We start from the raw sequence: 13273 nt of genomic DNA, 5'->3' as shown, positions 1-13273 counted from the left end.
GACCTGACTGCATGTTACTCTAGGGCAGTATTCACATTGTTAGGTGTCTCCATTGGCAGCTATGTTACATCTGATAGAGAGCAGCACTACTGCTGCAAAGACCACATTCCTGTAGTGTGAACGGGCCCTAAAAGGCTTTGTCCACACTGCATTTAAAGGGGCAATGGTTTTTTTCTTGGTGTTTTTTTTTTTTTTTTTTGTGGCTACGTAGCAGTTTTTCCAAAATGCAGCATGCTCAGAGTTTGGCCTTTCTCTCCCATAGACTTAAATGGAGTTTATTTTGTTCGCCTTCAAAACGCCAAAACCAAAAAATAAGTAATTAAATAAATAAAGTTAATGACACCTAAAGTCAAAAACATCAAGATAATCTTTGGCAAATCTCCTTTGAGGCCAGAAAAACACCACAAAAAAATCTGCATGAGGGCACCCTCAAACTGTGTTTTTGTATCCATTTCACTGTATCCGTCTCAGTGTGTTTAAATTTAATGTACAGGAAAATGTAGTTAATGGAGAAGCCCCCCCAAAAGTTATACAAATCACCAATATACACTTATTACGGGAAAAACTTATAGGGTAGCTTCACACGTATCGGACCCGCAGCGGATAGTTTTATGGGGTCACAAACCAGCAGCAGAATATAACCCAGCCCCTTTAATACGGCCCGGAGCATACATTACCTGCTTGGCGCCACAGCTGTGTGACGCTCCCGACTCCCCTCGCTCCCCATCAGCCAATCAGTGCACCTGGCAAGTGACCGGCCACACCTCAATACCGAGGGTCACCACACTATCACCTCTGCCCCAGTTACCCGAACTCAGCTGTCCTTGCGGTCTCCAGAGATCGGGCACCTCGTCCCGCTATGTGTAAGGAGCGGGTCAGTGTGGCCATTTATGTATTATATGTATTATTATGTGCCCCTACACTCTCAGTTGGTCAGCTGTTTGTTTGGTTGACCGCTCTCTCCTCTTCACCCCATAATGAATCTGCTGACTTATGCTGCATTTACACGGAACGATTATCGTTCGAATTTTCGCTATAACGATGGCATTTGAGCAATAATCGTTCCGTGTAAACACAGCAAACGATCAAGCGACGAGCGAAAAATCATTCATTTTGATCTTTCAACATGTTCACAAATCATCGTTCGCTAAAAATTCGCAGATCGCTTCGTGTAAACAGTCTTTCAAAGATTCTCCCTATGTAAAAGATGGGCTTAAGCGATCTTAAAAACGATCGCAATAACGATTTTTCTTACGAATTTTCTTATGATTTTTCTATAGATCTATTCGTCTAAACGCTGATCGTTATAAAAACCAAATCGTTGCTTCAAAATCGTTAAACGATCGATAGGGCGAATTATCGCTTCGTGTAAACGCAGCATTAGGGTGCATTTACACAGAAAGATTTATCTGACAGATTTTGTAAGCCAAAGCCAGCAATGGATTTGAAAAGAGGATAGAACCCAGTCTTTCCTTTATGACCTGGTCCCTGTTTATAGTCTGTTCCTGGCTTTGGCTTCAAAGATCTGTCAGATAAATCTGTCTGTGTAAACGCACCATTATTCACTGCTCTTATCTAATGCTGCGTTTACACGGAACGATTATCGTGCGAATTCGAACGATAATCGTACGTGTAAACGCAACGAACGACGAGCGAGAAATCGTTCATTTTGATCTTTGAACATGTTCTTAAATCGTCGTTTGCAAAAAATTCGCAGATCGTTCCGTGTAAACAGTCGTTCACCGATTTTACCTATGTGCGAGATAGGCTTAAGCGATCGCAAAACAAATTTTCCGTACGATATATTGTTCCGTCTAACTGCGTTACTTCAAAGTCGTTAATCATACGATCGGGCGAATTATCACTTTGTGTAAACCCAGCATTACACCTAGGAAAACCAATTACCTGAGGAAACGACCTGACATCCACATTACTTGCAGGTTTTGCTGGAGGAATGTGAACAAAGCCTTACACATAATGCTTCTGTATATAAGACAGAAGCTACAGTACATAGTGGTGTTTAATATGCTAACAATTGCATATGTCGCAAAGGTGAAAAGACAGGAAAAATATAAAGCACAAACAACAACAAAAAAAAACAACAGAAGTATACGTTTGGGCTAGGATGGACAATGCTGGTAAAAACCTGGGTGAGAAGGGGAAGCTAAATTAAAGGATTATTACACTTTTGATATGTCCCTGCCCACTGTGAGACTAAGGCTGCATTCCACGTTCCGTGATCCTGACGGATCACGGACGTGGAATGCATGTACCGGAGTCCCCCTGCGCCCGGACAGCATCTGTAATTAGATGCTGGGAGCGGGGGAGACTATTCATAAGCGCCGCGCTGTAGTAACAGCACCGCACGGCTGATTCATTACAGCGCGGCGCTTATGAATACAGTCTCCCCCGCTCCCAGCATCTAATTACAGATGCTGTCCGGGCGCGGGGGGACTCCGGTACTGGCATTCCACGTCCACAAGTCCCTGGCAGGCTGTATCTGCAACATTGTAGCTTCTTTGTTAGGGATGGTCCGAAACTGCCGAGGTTCGGGTTCGTATGAACCCGAACGCTCGGCATCAGATTTCCGCTGTCTGCCTGCTCCATGCAGCGGGTGGATACAGCAGGAGGACCGCCTGGAAAACTCTTTTCCAGGCAGTCCTCCCGCTGTATCCACCCTCTCCGCGGAGAGGGCAGACAGCGGGAATCATTGCCGAGCGTTCGGGTTCATACGAACCCGAACCGAACTTGGTTCGGACCATCCCTATTCTTTGTAATGCAAGGAGTGTTATTCTGAGGTCAAGTTACTGATGAGCTCACTGTAATTAATTCACCCGGCATTACAAAGAAGCTACAATGTTGCAGATAAAGCATGCCATGGACTTATTTACATCAGCTGTATCAGAAGGGAAGGGGAAGGAGGGGGAGACAGAGAGAAAAGCTCACACACAAATTTTTGTGTCTACAGCAGAAAGCAGCAGCTGAGAACTGGGGGAAGGAGACTGAATAGATAATAACAAGTATGGAAGGAATTGTTAGTCTGATCGTGGGCAGCAACATATCAAAAGTTATGTTTGAGTGGAATACCCCTTTAAGTCTATCACTGCCATAATGGGAGGCCCTAATTTAGGGTCCATTTACACAGAAAGATTATCTGCCAAAGATTTGAAGCCAAAGCCAGAAACAGACTATAAACAGAAATCAGGTCATAAAGGAAAGCCCGAGATTTCTCCTCTTTATAAAATCCATTCCTGGCTTTGGCTTCAAATCTTTGGCAGATAATATTTCTGTGTAAATGGAGCCTTAAAGATGTGGAACCTTCAGCCCTCCAGCTGTTGCAAAACTACAATTACCATCATGTCCCCCATCCATGTCTTAACGTGTCAATGGGTAGTTACGGGTGTAGCGAACTGAAATTCTTCTTTAATGATGGATGGGGTGAACATTTTTCTAATGTTTATCTGAGCCATTCTAAAAGGATCAATAACATATATACGAATGTAGTCATAAAATATTTATTCTGTATTTTCACACATATATAGGAATATTTACAATGGAACATCTCTCTCTGTTTGCTGCCATTAGATGGAATCTGCCTTCTGTCTTCTCAGTAGTAGAAACATCCAAATGCAGCTGCAACGCAGAACAAGTATTCCTAAAAGTAACAAAACTGTAACTATCTGACCGAAGGGCTCATTGTATCCATTCACTGTCACTAGCAAGGGGTGGGACGGCTGGGGGCGGATCAGCGATATGGGGGTGGGCAGTGCTCCTAACAGTCTTACCGGACCATGGAGCAAACTACTAACTGCAACAGAACAGCACCGAGGAGAAAGGTAAGAGACATCCTATAAGAGACACGCTATGAGAGACACGCTATAAGAGACACGCTATAAGAGACACGCTATAAGAGACACGCTATAAGAGACACGCTATAAGAGACACGCTATAAGAGACACGCTATAAGAGACACGCTATAAGAGACACGCTATAAGAGACACGCTATAAGAGACACGCTATAAGAGACACGCTATAAGAGACACGCTATAAGAGACACGCTATAAGAGACACGCTATAGGAGACACGCTATAGGAGACACGCTATAGGAGACACGCTATAGGAGACACGCTATAAGAGACACGCTATAAGAGACACGCTATAAGAGACACGCTATAAGAGACACGCTATAAGAGACACGCTATAAGAGACACGCTATAAGATACACGCTATGAGAGACACGCTATAAGAGACACGCTATAAGAGACACGCTATAAGAGACACGCTATAAGAGACACGCTATTAAGAGACACGCTATAAGAGACACGCTATTAAGAGACACGCTATAAGAGACACACTATAAGAGACACACTATAAGAGACACACTATAAGAGACACACTATAAGAGACACACTATAAGAGACACACTATAAGAGACACACTATAAGAGACACGCTATAAGAGACACGCTATAAGAGACACGCTATAAGAGACACGCTATAAGAGACACACTATAAGAGACACGCTATAAGAGACGCGCTATAAGAGACGCGCTATAAGAGACACACCATTCTCCTTGGCTTCTCCTGTGCTATAAGAACATATCAGCAGGTTGGGTTTGTCTAACCTGCTGATACTTCCCCTTTAAACTTTACATATCCCACACAATCCCTTTAAATAGGCACCTGTCCGCTCTTTTCATGAATATTCATGAGTCGCTCTGCAGTGATGAGTGTCCGGAGTTATGTCACTGCAGATCGCCACATCAATATTCATGAAGAGGCAGAGGATGGGCTGATCGGTGCACAGGGGGGTGGGGTGAAATAGAACCACCAGCGCACCAAATGCCCTTATTAACATGTTGTAAAAATTTGATTTACAAATAATGGCACTGCAGATAAAGATACCTTGTTAGGACCTAGTCACACATCCCTAATATACACAGACTGCACAGACCATATACTACACACTAGACCTTGGAATTCCTGGCATCATCTTTCATAATCATGCCGAGAGCATTAAATCTCTGAGCTACTCTACTGACATGACGGAATGCGTGGGTTCTCAGGCCGGATAAATCCGTCAGACTTACAGTTTGGGTTTATACCTCAAAACTCACTTTGCCCTTTTGACCTTTGCACTCCTAGTACTTATCTGCACATGTATTATCCTTTTCAGCATTACGTTGATATTACTTCATTCTCCGAGTATATTTCATTTGGATCTATCTGTTTTTCTTGTGTCTACTGTGACCAGTGATAGCTGCTATTTTAGTAGATTTAAATGTTGTATTATCCAGATTCATATACTTGACTGTGAGGTGCAGTCTCCTTTAAATGATAACTGATAGCAACTTTAAAGTGACTCTGTACCCACAATCTGACCCCCCAAACTGCTTGTACCGCCAGATAGCTGCTTTTAATCCAAGATCTGTCCTGGGGTCTGTTCGGCGGGTGATGCAGTTATTGTCCTAAAAACAACTCTTGAACTTGCAGCGTTGTGTCAAATTAGCGTGGACTAGAGTGTGTGTGCCCTAGGCCTGCACCGCCCCTCTGTCCCTCCTCATCATTAAGGAATGTCCCCAGGCAGCATTTTATCCTAATCATCACCTGTCTGAACACTGCACATGGGCGGTGCAGGCCTAGGGCATAGACATTCTAGGCCACACCAATTTGGCACAGGGCTGCAAGTTTAAAAGTTGTTTTTTAGGATAATAACTGCATCACCTGCCAAACGCACCCCAGGACAGATCTTGGATTAAAAGCAGCTATCCCAAGGTACAAGAAGTTGGGAGGGGAGATCATGGGTACAGAGTCACTTTAAGAAATATATCTTACATTCATGAAGACGTCTTCAGCATAGTTATCAGTATCGGCATCCCAGAAGCATCTAGCAGCCATTCTGAAACAGAGGACACAGGGTTAACACGCTCTCACAGGAGGCTCCATAATAGTTGTATAAAAGCAATATCTGGACATTAGGCAATTTCTTTAAATGTTTATCTAAAAAAATGTTATGTTTTGGGTGATCTAACATTATCTATAGAGTTGTAAAACAACGTCATTATTTTTTGTCCAATGGTTACAGAATGAAGTTATGAAGTAATATTAAAAACTGCTCTCCTGATAGTAGTACCTCCTAAGGCTGGGTTCACATTGCATTTTATGTAATCTGTTTATTTTCATCCATTGTGTGCAAAAACAAATGAAAAACGGATGCATTTGTGTGCCTCTGTTTTGATTCGTTTTCCATTGGCTTTCATTATAAAAAAAACCAAATCAAAACGCATCCTTTTTTTAGCGTACACAAAAATGTGGTCGGCTACAAATAACCGATGGGTTTTGATCTGTTTTTTTTTTTTTTAAATAATAGAGGTCAGTGAAATGTATGAAAACAGATGTACGCAAATGAATCTTTTTTTTTTTTTTTTTTGCATTAAGCGCAGTGTCAACCTAGCCTTGGTGAGAAATCATGGTCGGCTAAACTTTTTTTTAACCCCTTCAGGACTGGGCGAATTTTAGTTTTTGCGCTTTCATTTTTTCCTTCTCGCGTTTAAAAGGGCCGCAGCACTTCCTTTTTTCACCTACAGACCCATACGAACCCTTATTTTTTGCACCACTAATTGTGCTTTGCAATGGCAGACTTCATTTTTCCATAAAATATGCTGCGAAACCAGAAAAAAATATTTGCGCAGTGAAGTTGAAAATAAAATGCTTTTTTTTTTAATTGGGGGGGGGGGGGGGGGGGGGGGGTGGGGGGTTGTGTTTTCACAGTTTGCCCTATGGTAAAACTGACATGTTATCGGTGTTTCTCAAGTCGGTACAATTACGACGATATGTAACTTGTAAAATTGCTCTATTCCCAGGTTTATATCGCTTTTATCCTTTGGTCTATGGGGCTGTGTCAGGTGTCACTTTTTGCGGCATGATCTGTACTTTCTATCGGTACCTTGCTTGCGTACATGCAACTGTTTGACCACTTTTTATTACAGTTTTTCTGGATTTGATGTGACAAAAAAAAATCAGCAATTTTGCACTTTTGTGCTTATGCCGTTTAGCGTGCGAGATCAGGAATGTGAAATTTTTTAATAAAATGAAAAAAAGGGGGCTAATTTACATTTTTAGTAGGGGAGGGCATTTTTAAAAATTAAAAAAACTTTTTTTTTTTTTTTACACAGTACACAGGGGACTTCTATATACACAGCACTGATCTCTCATTGAGATTAATGCTGTGTATGTAATAGAGCATCGATACATTAGACCGGTGCTCTATTGGTCTGGTCTGCTGCAGACCAGATTAATAGAATACTGAGTCGCGATCAGCGTCATTCCAACACTGAGGCTTGGCCGGGTAAGTTGAACGTATCGCCCCTCTGTGATCGCAACGCGCGCTCGGGGGGGGGGGGGGGGGTGCTCCATCCACTAGACCACCATGGAGGGGGAGAAATAGCCATTTAGATGCCGCTGCAGCTGTCAGGGTACGATCACCGCGACTGGGCTATTAATAGCAGCCAGGATCGCGGCGGTTGAGAGCGGGCTGTTCGCGCCCCCCCCCTTTTAACTACCCTACCCGACCCAGGACGTACAGTTACATCCTAGGTCGTGAAGGAGTTAAAAACTACTTAATTAATTTTCTGTGGACATTTAAGGCTACGTTCCCATACAATATTTTTGCTCAGTATTTTGCAACGAAAACAAGGAGTGGATTGAAAACACAGAAAGGCTCTGTTCCCACACTGCTGAAATTTAGTGGATGGCCGCCATTTAATGGCAAATAATTACCCCTATTTTAAAGCAACGTCTGTTTATTTGCCACTAAATGGCCACCATCCACTAAATTTCAACAATGTTAGAATGCAATCCTATTGGAAATACTTCACGGTTTACCTATTTAGATTCCTTTTGAACTGCTTATATACAAAGGGTTTTCTGTGTTTTGTGTTGGTAGACAATACAATTTCCTTTACTTACTTAACTCCTTCTCCTCTCTGCTCACCAATCACAACTTGCACCACCATTTTATATCTGTCAAATCCCATTTCTGAAAAAACACAATAATGGTTAACAGGATAACATTAATAGGAATATTCTCTAATGTTTCTTACTGCAACAAGATATCCTCAAACTGAGAAGAAAATGTAGTCATTGAGTAACAATGCAGACTCTCCATAATCTTGTAGCAATTCTGAGCTGTCACATTAGTAGTATTTAGCGGTACGACTGGTCCCCGAGGGGTATGACTGTATGACTGCAAGTTATCCCTTATCCTCAGAATAGAGGATAGCTATCTAAATGTGGGAGGTTCAACTGCTGTAATCCACCATGATTCTGAGAACAGTCCCTACATTATCCTGCGTGGCCACCTGGTGTACCCCAGCAATCTGTCGGGTGATATGTACAAAGTGGCTAGACTGTGATCAGACCATCACTGCATGAGTTCTACTGTCCTCCTGCAGTATAACACCTGGTGTGGGTGTCCTGTTTCTCTCTTTAACTTTGTTCTATTAATTTGGAATCATGGGACAAACCATTTAAAGGGACAATGTCATCAGAAAATTACATTGTTTAAATAATGTTTTTATGTTAAACATATTTAAGAATTTTTGGTAAATTTTTTCCTAAGGCCGGTTTATACTTATCCAGCGGCATTTACCTCCGGTTCAGTAGAAAAGCGCCAGAGGAAAACGCATCTTTGAACTGATCCTATCTGTCGTGTTAATAGTGCTGCCAGATCACCAGAACCGCAGTATGTTCTTGATGTTAAAAAAGGATAGGACAACTTCATGACAACTGATGCATTTCTGCCATCACTTGTCAAAAAAGAAGGACATCTGATATATGTAAACCCAGCCTAATTTTCCATGTTTCTCTCCATATTGTAAAATAATCCTGAGATCTTGCAGTTCTCATTCTCACCACTGGAGCTAAAACTAAGCTGAGACTTCCTGTTGTGTCTGTGGTGATAAGAGGAGGCTGCTGTAAAGTGATCTGTACAGCATCGCAGCGTCCTGTGACACCAGTAGATAGAGGAGACAATAGCTGCTCCTTGTGGAATGACCTCTTCACAGGTCACAGAGCGCGCTTAGTAATGTCTCACATTCATCTCAAGGGGACAGAGTCTGTCTATTGTCGTCTATGTCCACTAGTCTTGCTGTATAGCACGTCACTAAACGGCCCAGACAATATGGCGGCCCCCATAAGTCAGAAATAGAAATAGACTCATTTACTGCTTTATAGCCAATTTTGGTTTCTGATTACAGTCTTCAGTGTTTTATGGTGTTGACTCTTTTACCTTTGAGTTTATCTTTTATTGACTCAGACACAAAGCGAGTCAGTTGTGGAACCTCTTCAGGGATATATTGCTTGCTTTTAAGTTCTTCTTTCAGGACTGATCGTATACAGTCCTTTACTGCCGCCGTCCGAAACCTGGTGAGTACATACATGAAGTTACAGCCTGGGACCATTTTCTTATACGTTACTACTGTAAAGCACAATGCAGAGGAAGATATAATAGAATCACCATAGATTTGGTCCTTAAAGCTGTTATCCAGGAATAAAAACACATCTGCTTTCTGCTAAAAACAGAAGTGGTGCTGTTTTTGCAAAAAATAGCCGTGCCTTTTCTAATCCTGGATAAGCTCTTCAATAGACATTATACAGCTTTGTATGTTAGCTGGTAGGTACCAGACCTGCATATATTTAATGGGGTAGTTCAACATATCCATTTTCTTTCAAATCAACTGGTGCCAGAAAGTGAAAGAGGTTTGTAATTTACTTCTATTAAAACAAAAATATCATGTCTTCCAGTACTTATCAGCTGCTGTATGCCCTGCAGGAAGTGGTGTATTCTCTCTAGTCTGATACAGTGCTCTCTGCTGCCACCTCTGTCCATGTCAGGAACTGTGCAGAGCAGTAGCAAATCCCCATAAAAAACCTCTCCTGCTCTCCAGACTGGAAAGAATACACCACTTCCTGTAGGACATACAGCAGCTGATAAGTACTGGAAGACTGGAGATTTTTTTTTAATAGAGGCTACTGATGCAGCTGTGGCTGGTATATGCTCCTCAAGCTTCACAGTAGCCCTATACTGAGCTGCAGGGAACCATATCAGCACACCGTATGCTAGACTCAAACTTTCCCTGTGGATATGCCATAAGTGTCCAGAAAGGAATAGCCCTTTAATAGCAGAGAGATAAAATGAGAAATATAGTGGGTTTAGATCTTATTAAAAGATACAAGTGAGTATAAATGATCTCTAGGTTAAAGGGGAAATCTCAGCAGGTGAGACGAATCTAAGGGCCCTATTCCACAGGCCAATTCCACTGCCCGGCGATCATTTAGCGAGGGCTGCAGGGACAGAGTTACCGATGTCCTTGCAGCATACATTACCTAGCAGGGCTTCTCCTCCACTCTGTCTTCATCCCGGTCCCGCTCGCAGCATTAACTCCGGAGCGGCCTGACTCAGCTGTCAGACCACTCAGCCAATCACTGGCTGCGGCGGTCCCGGCCTGTGATTGGCTGAGTGGTCTGACAGCTCAGTCAGGCGGCACCAAAGCTGCTGCTCCTGCGCGTGGGACCGGGATGAAGACGGAGCGGAGGAGAAGCCCTGCTAGGTAATGTATGCTGCTTGAATCGTCGGTCGCCCGCCACGCATCGCTATTCCATGCAGCGATGCGCGGTGGGTGACCAATGATTTTAGGTTTGCGCCTAAATAAACGATAAGCCAATGACACGATCACCGGTTGATCGTCTTCTCTATTCCACCGAGCAATAATCGGCCGAATCGGGCCGATTATCGCTCCGTGGAATAGGCCCCTAACCTGCTGCTATGTCCCTATTGCACAGGAGACTCCAAGGAGGAAGGTCTCTTAGGGTCCATTTACACAGAAAGATTATCTGCCAAAGATTTGAAGCCAAAGCCAGGAACAGACTATAAACAGAGATCAGGTCATAAAGGAAGGCCTGAGATTTCTCCTATTTTCAAATCCATTCCTGGCTTTGGCTTCAAATCTCTATAGTATGTCTCTTATAGTACGTCTCTTACCTTCCTCCTCGGTGCTGTTCCAGTGAGGTTAGTAGTTTGCTCCGCGGTCAGGTGAGACTGTTAGGAACCCTGCCCACTGGCCAGAGGCAGATCTGCGGTATGGGGGCGGGCAGTGCTCCTAACAGTCTTACCAGTCTATGACACAAACTAACTGCGACAGACTGGCGCCTAAGAGGAAGGTAAGAGACACGCTATAAGGGACACGCTATAAGGGACACGCTATAAGGGACACGCTATAAGGGACACGCTATAAGGGACACGCTATAAGAGACACGCTATAAGAGACATTACTATAAGAGACATTACTATAAGAGACATTACTATAAGAGACATTACTATAAGAGACATTACTATAAGAGACATTACTATAAGAGACATTACTATAAGAGACATTACTATAAGAGACACACTATAAGAGACATACCCTCCTCCTCGGCGTCTCCTGTGCAATAGGGACATATCAGCAGGTTCGATTCTTCTCACTGCTGATAGTTCTCCTTTAGGCCTTGGGATCTGTCATCAGACTATGGGGGACATTTACAAAGCGTCTGCTCGAGGCATACGCCAGGGAGAAGGTGCAGAATCGCCCCTTCTCCCTGGCGTACGCCTGCTGTATGCCCCGCTCGCCCGATGGCGCTTGGGGGAGGGTGTGATAAGGCGGAGAGGAGGCGTGGCCTTCCCCCGCACCTCATTTATCATGATTTACGCCTGCGAGTAAATCATAATCAAAATCTACACCTGCTGGAAGCAAGTATAGACTTCGTACGCAGGTTCGGGCGCCTGGCCGGCCGGATTCGCTATAAGGCATGCGCCACTTAGTGAAGGGGGCGGGGCCTAATATAAGACCGATGTACTTGTACGCCAATCTTCATAAATCCCCCCCCTAGGTTTCCACAGCCTTAGCCCTGCTGTTATACTGGGTCACGTCTGCGGTGCTATTACCCCTCACAGTCTCCATCACTGAGGCGGATATGGCGGCTGAGCCCGGTCACTTCCATCAGCTCTGCTGGATTTCTGGATCTCCATCATTTGACCAGGAAAAGAAATCCTGTAAGCAGAGGCCCCCCATATGTGCACCCACCTCACAGGTCCTCCATGTATCACCCCTTCTATAGATTCACGTGACCACAGTGCAACCACCACCTCAACCTCTGAGGACAAAGGGGCCTGTGATTAACCCTGAGGATAGCTGTACTCTGCCTATAGACGGAGCACATGTACACGCAGAGCACTCACTTATGCTGGAAGTTCGGCCGGATGCTGTACGAGTTCTCGACGCTTTCCCCCATGATGGTGTCGGCTCCTCATACAGTCAGGCTCCCAGCGGCGTGTCCGTCACCATGGAAACCATGGCTGAGCTTGTCGCTTCCGGTTCCAGGGGAGGGAGCACTTCCGGTGGCCTGTGGCTGTGGCGGAGGGATATAGAGCGCCCTCTGGTGGGCCTCTGGCCGCTGTGGTGATGTGTCCGGCCGCAGCCGTCTGTACTGAGCTGTGGGCGGGAGCGCGGCTCTGTCTGTGACTGAAGAGACGCAGTAACGGATCCGCCGCTACTTACCTCACATCATACGCGCGGTTTTTGAAGGGACGATCCGTATTCTGGGATCAGATCCCCTTTGCGGCACTTATACGGTGTGTTGTGCGGTCCGGGCTCCATCCTGCACGGTCTGTGGTCACGGGCCATACATTACAGTGGGGTCCCACCCGGGACTGTGGGGGTTGTCAGCTCCTAATCTCCCCAAGTAAAATATACTTTCTTTTTGTGAAAACCGACACAAGCCGCTGATTCTTTTCGTTTTGTCCTTTTTTTTTGCATATTTTCCCCCACATGAACCCGTATTTTTTGTGACACCAAATATACTTTACAACTACAGGCGTAATTGTTCCATAAAATATTCCGCGAAACTAGAAAAAAATTTGTGCAGTGAAATTGAAAAAAAAAGTGCAATTCTTTTTAAGCTGTAGTCTGTGTCAGTCAGTACGATTACAGCGATATGTAAGGCTATGTTCACACAGTGAAAGTTCCGTGGGAATCACGGCTGTTGTTACAACGGCCGTGATTCCCACTGAACGTATGTAGTGCTTTACATAGTATACGTTCCGGCCGGGACCCCTAGCGTCGATGTAGAAAACTCACGTCAGTTATCTGTGGCCGCTATTCAGTGAATAGCGGCTGCAGAAAACCCTGTCTATGCACACTATGACGCAAGCGGCTCCGGCCACACGCTCTATTGTG

The 13273-nt window shown here is 44.2% G+C and overlaps 1 protein-coding gene across 1 annotated transcript; it reads right to left on the bottom strand.

Annotated features, from left to right (window-relative positions):
- Positions 1 to 3501: 3501 nt before the first annotated feature.
- Positions 3502 to 12523, bottom strand: DYNLT2B (dynein light chain Tctex-type 2B). Its single transcript, XM_069973387.1, has 5 exons — positions 12277 to 12523; positions 9289 to 9422; positions 7968 to 8037; positions 5835 to 5898; positions 3502 to 3655 (listed from the first exon to the last, which is right to left on the bottom strand). The coding sequence occupies exons 1-5, from the start codon at positions 12327 to 12329 to the stop codon at positions 3608 to 3610; spliced, it is 369 nt and encodes a 122-aa protein (XP_069829488.1). The 5' UTR covers positions 12330 to 12523; the 3' UTR covers positions 3502 to 3607.
- Positions 12524 to 13273: the final 750 nt, after the last annotated feature.

This window comes from Dendropsophus ebraccatus, chromosome 6 (assembly GCF_027789765.1).
Source record: "Dendropsophus ebraccatus isolate aDenEbr1 chromosome 6, aDenEbr1.pat, whole genome shotgun sequence".
Taxonomy (NCBI): domain Eukaryota; kingdom Metazoa; phylum Chordata; class Amphibia; order Anura; family Hylidae; genus Dendropsophus; species Dendropsophus ebraccatus.
This window is presented reverse-complemented; position numbering and strand designations above follow the sequence as displayed.

Coding starts and splice junctions, on each gene's coding strand:
- DYNLT2B (XM_069973387.1), bottom strand. CDS start 12,329: ATGGGGGAAAGCGTCGAGAACTCGTACAGCATCCGGCCGAACTTCCAG. Junction 9,423..12,276: donor CGGCCGAACTTCCAGCATAA/GTGAGTGCTCTG, acceptor TGTACTCACCAG/GTTTCGGACGGCGGCAGTAA. Junction 3,656..5,834: donor CTGAAGACGTCTTCATGAAT/GTAAGATATATT, acceptor TGTTACTTTTAG/GAATACTTGTTCTGCGTTGC.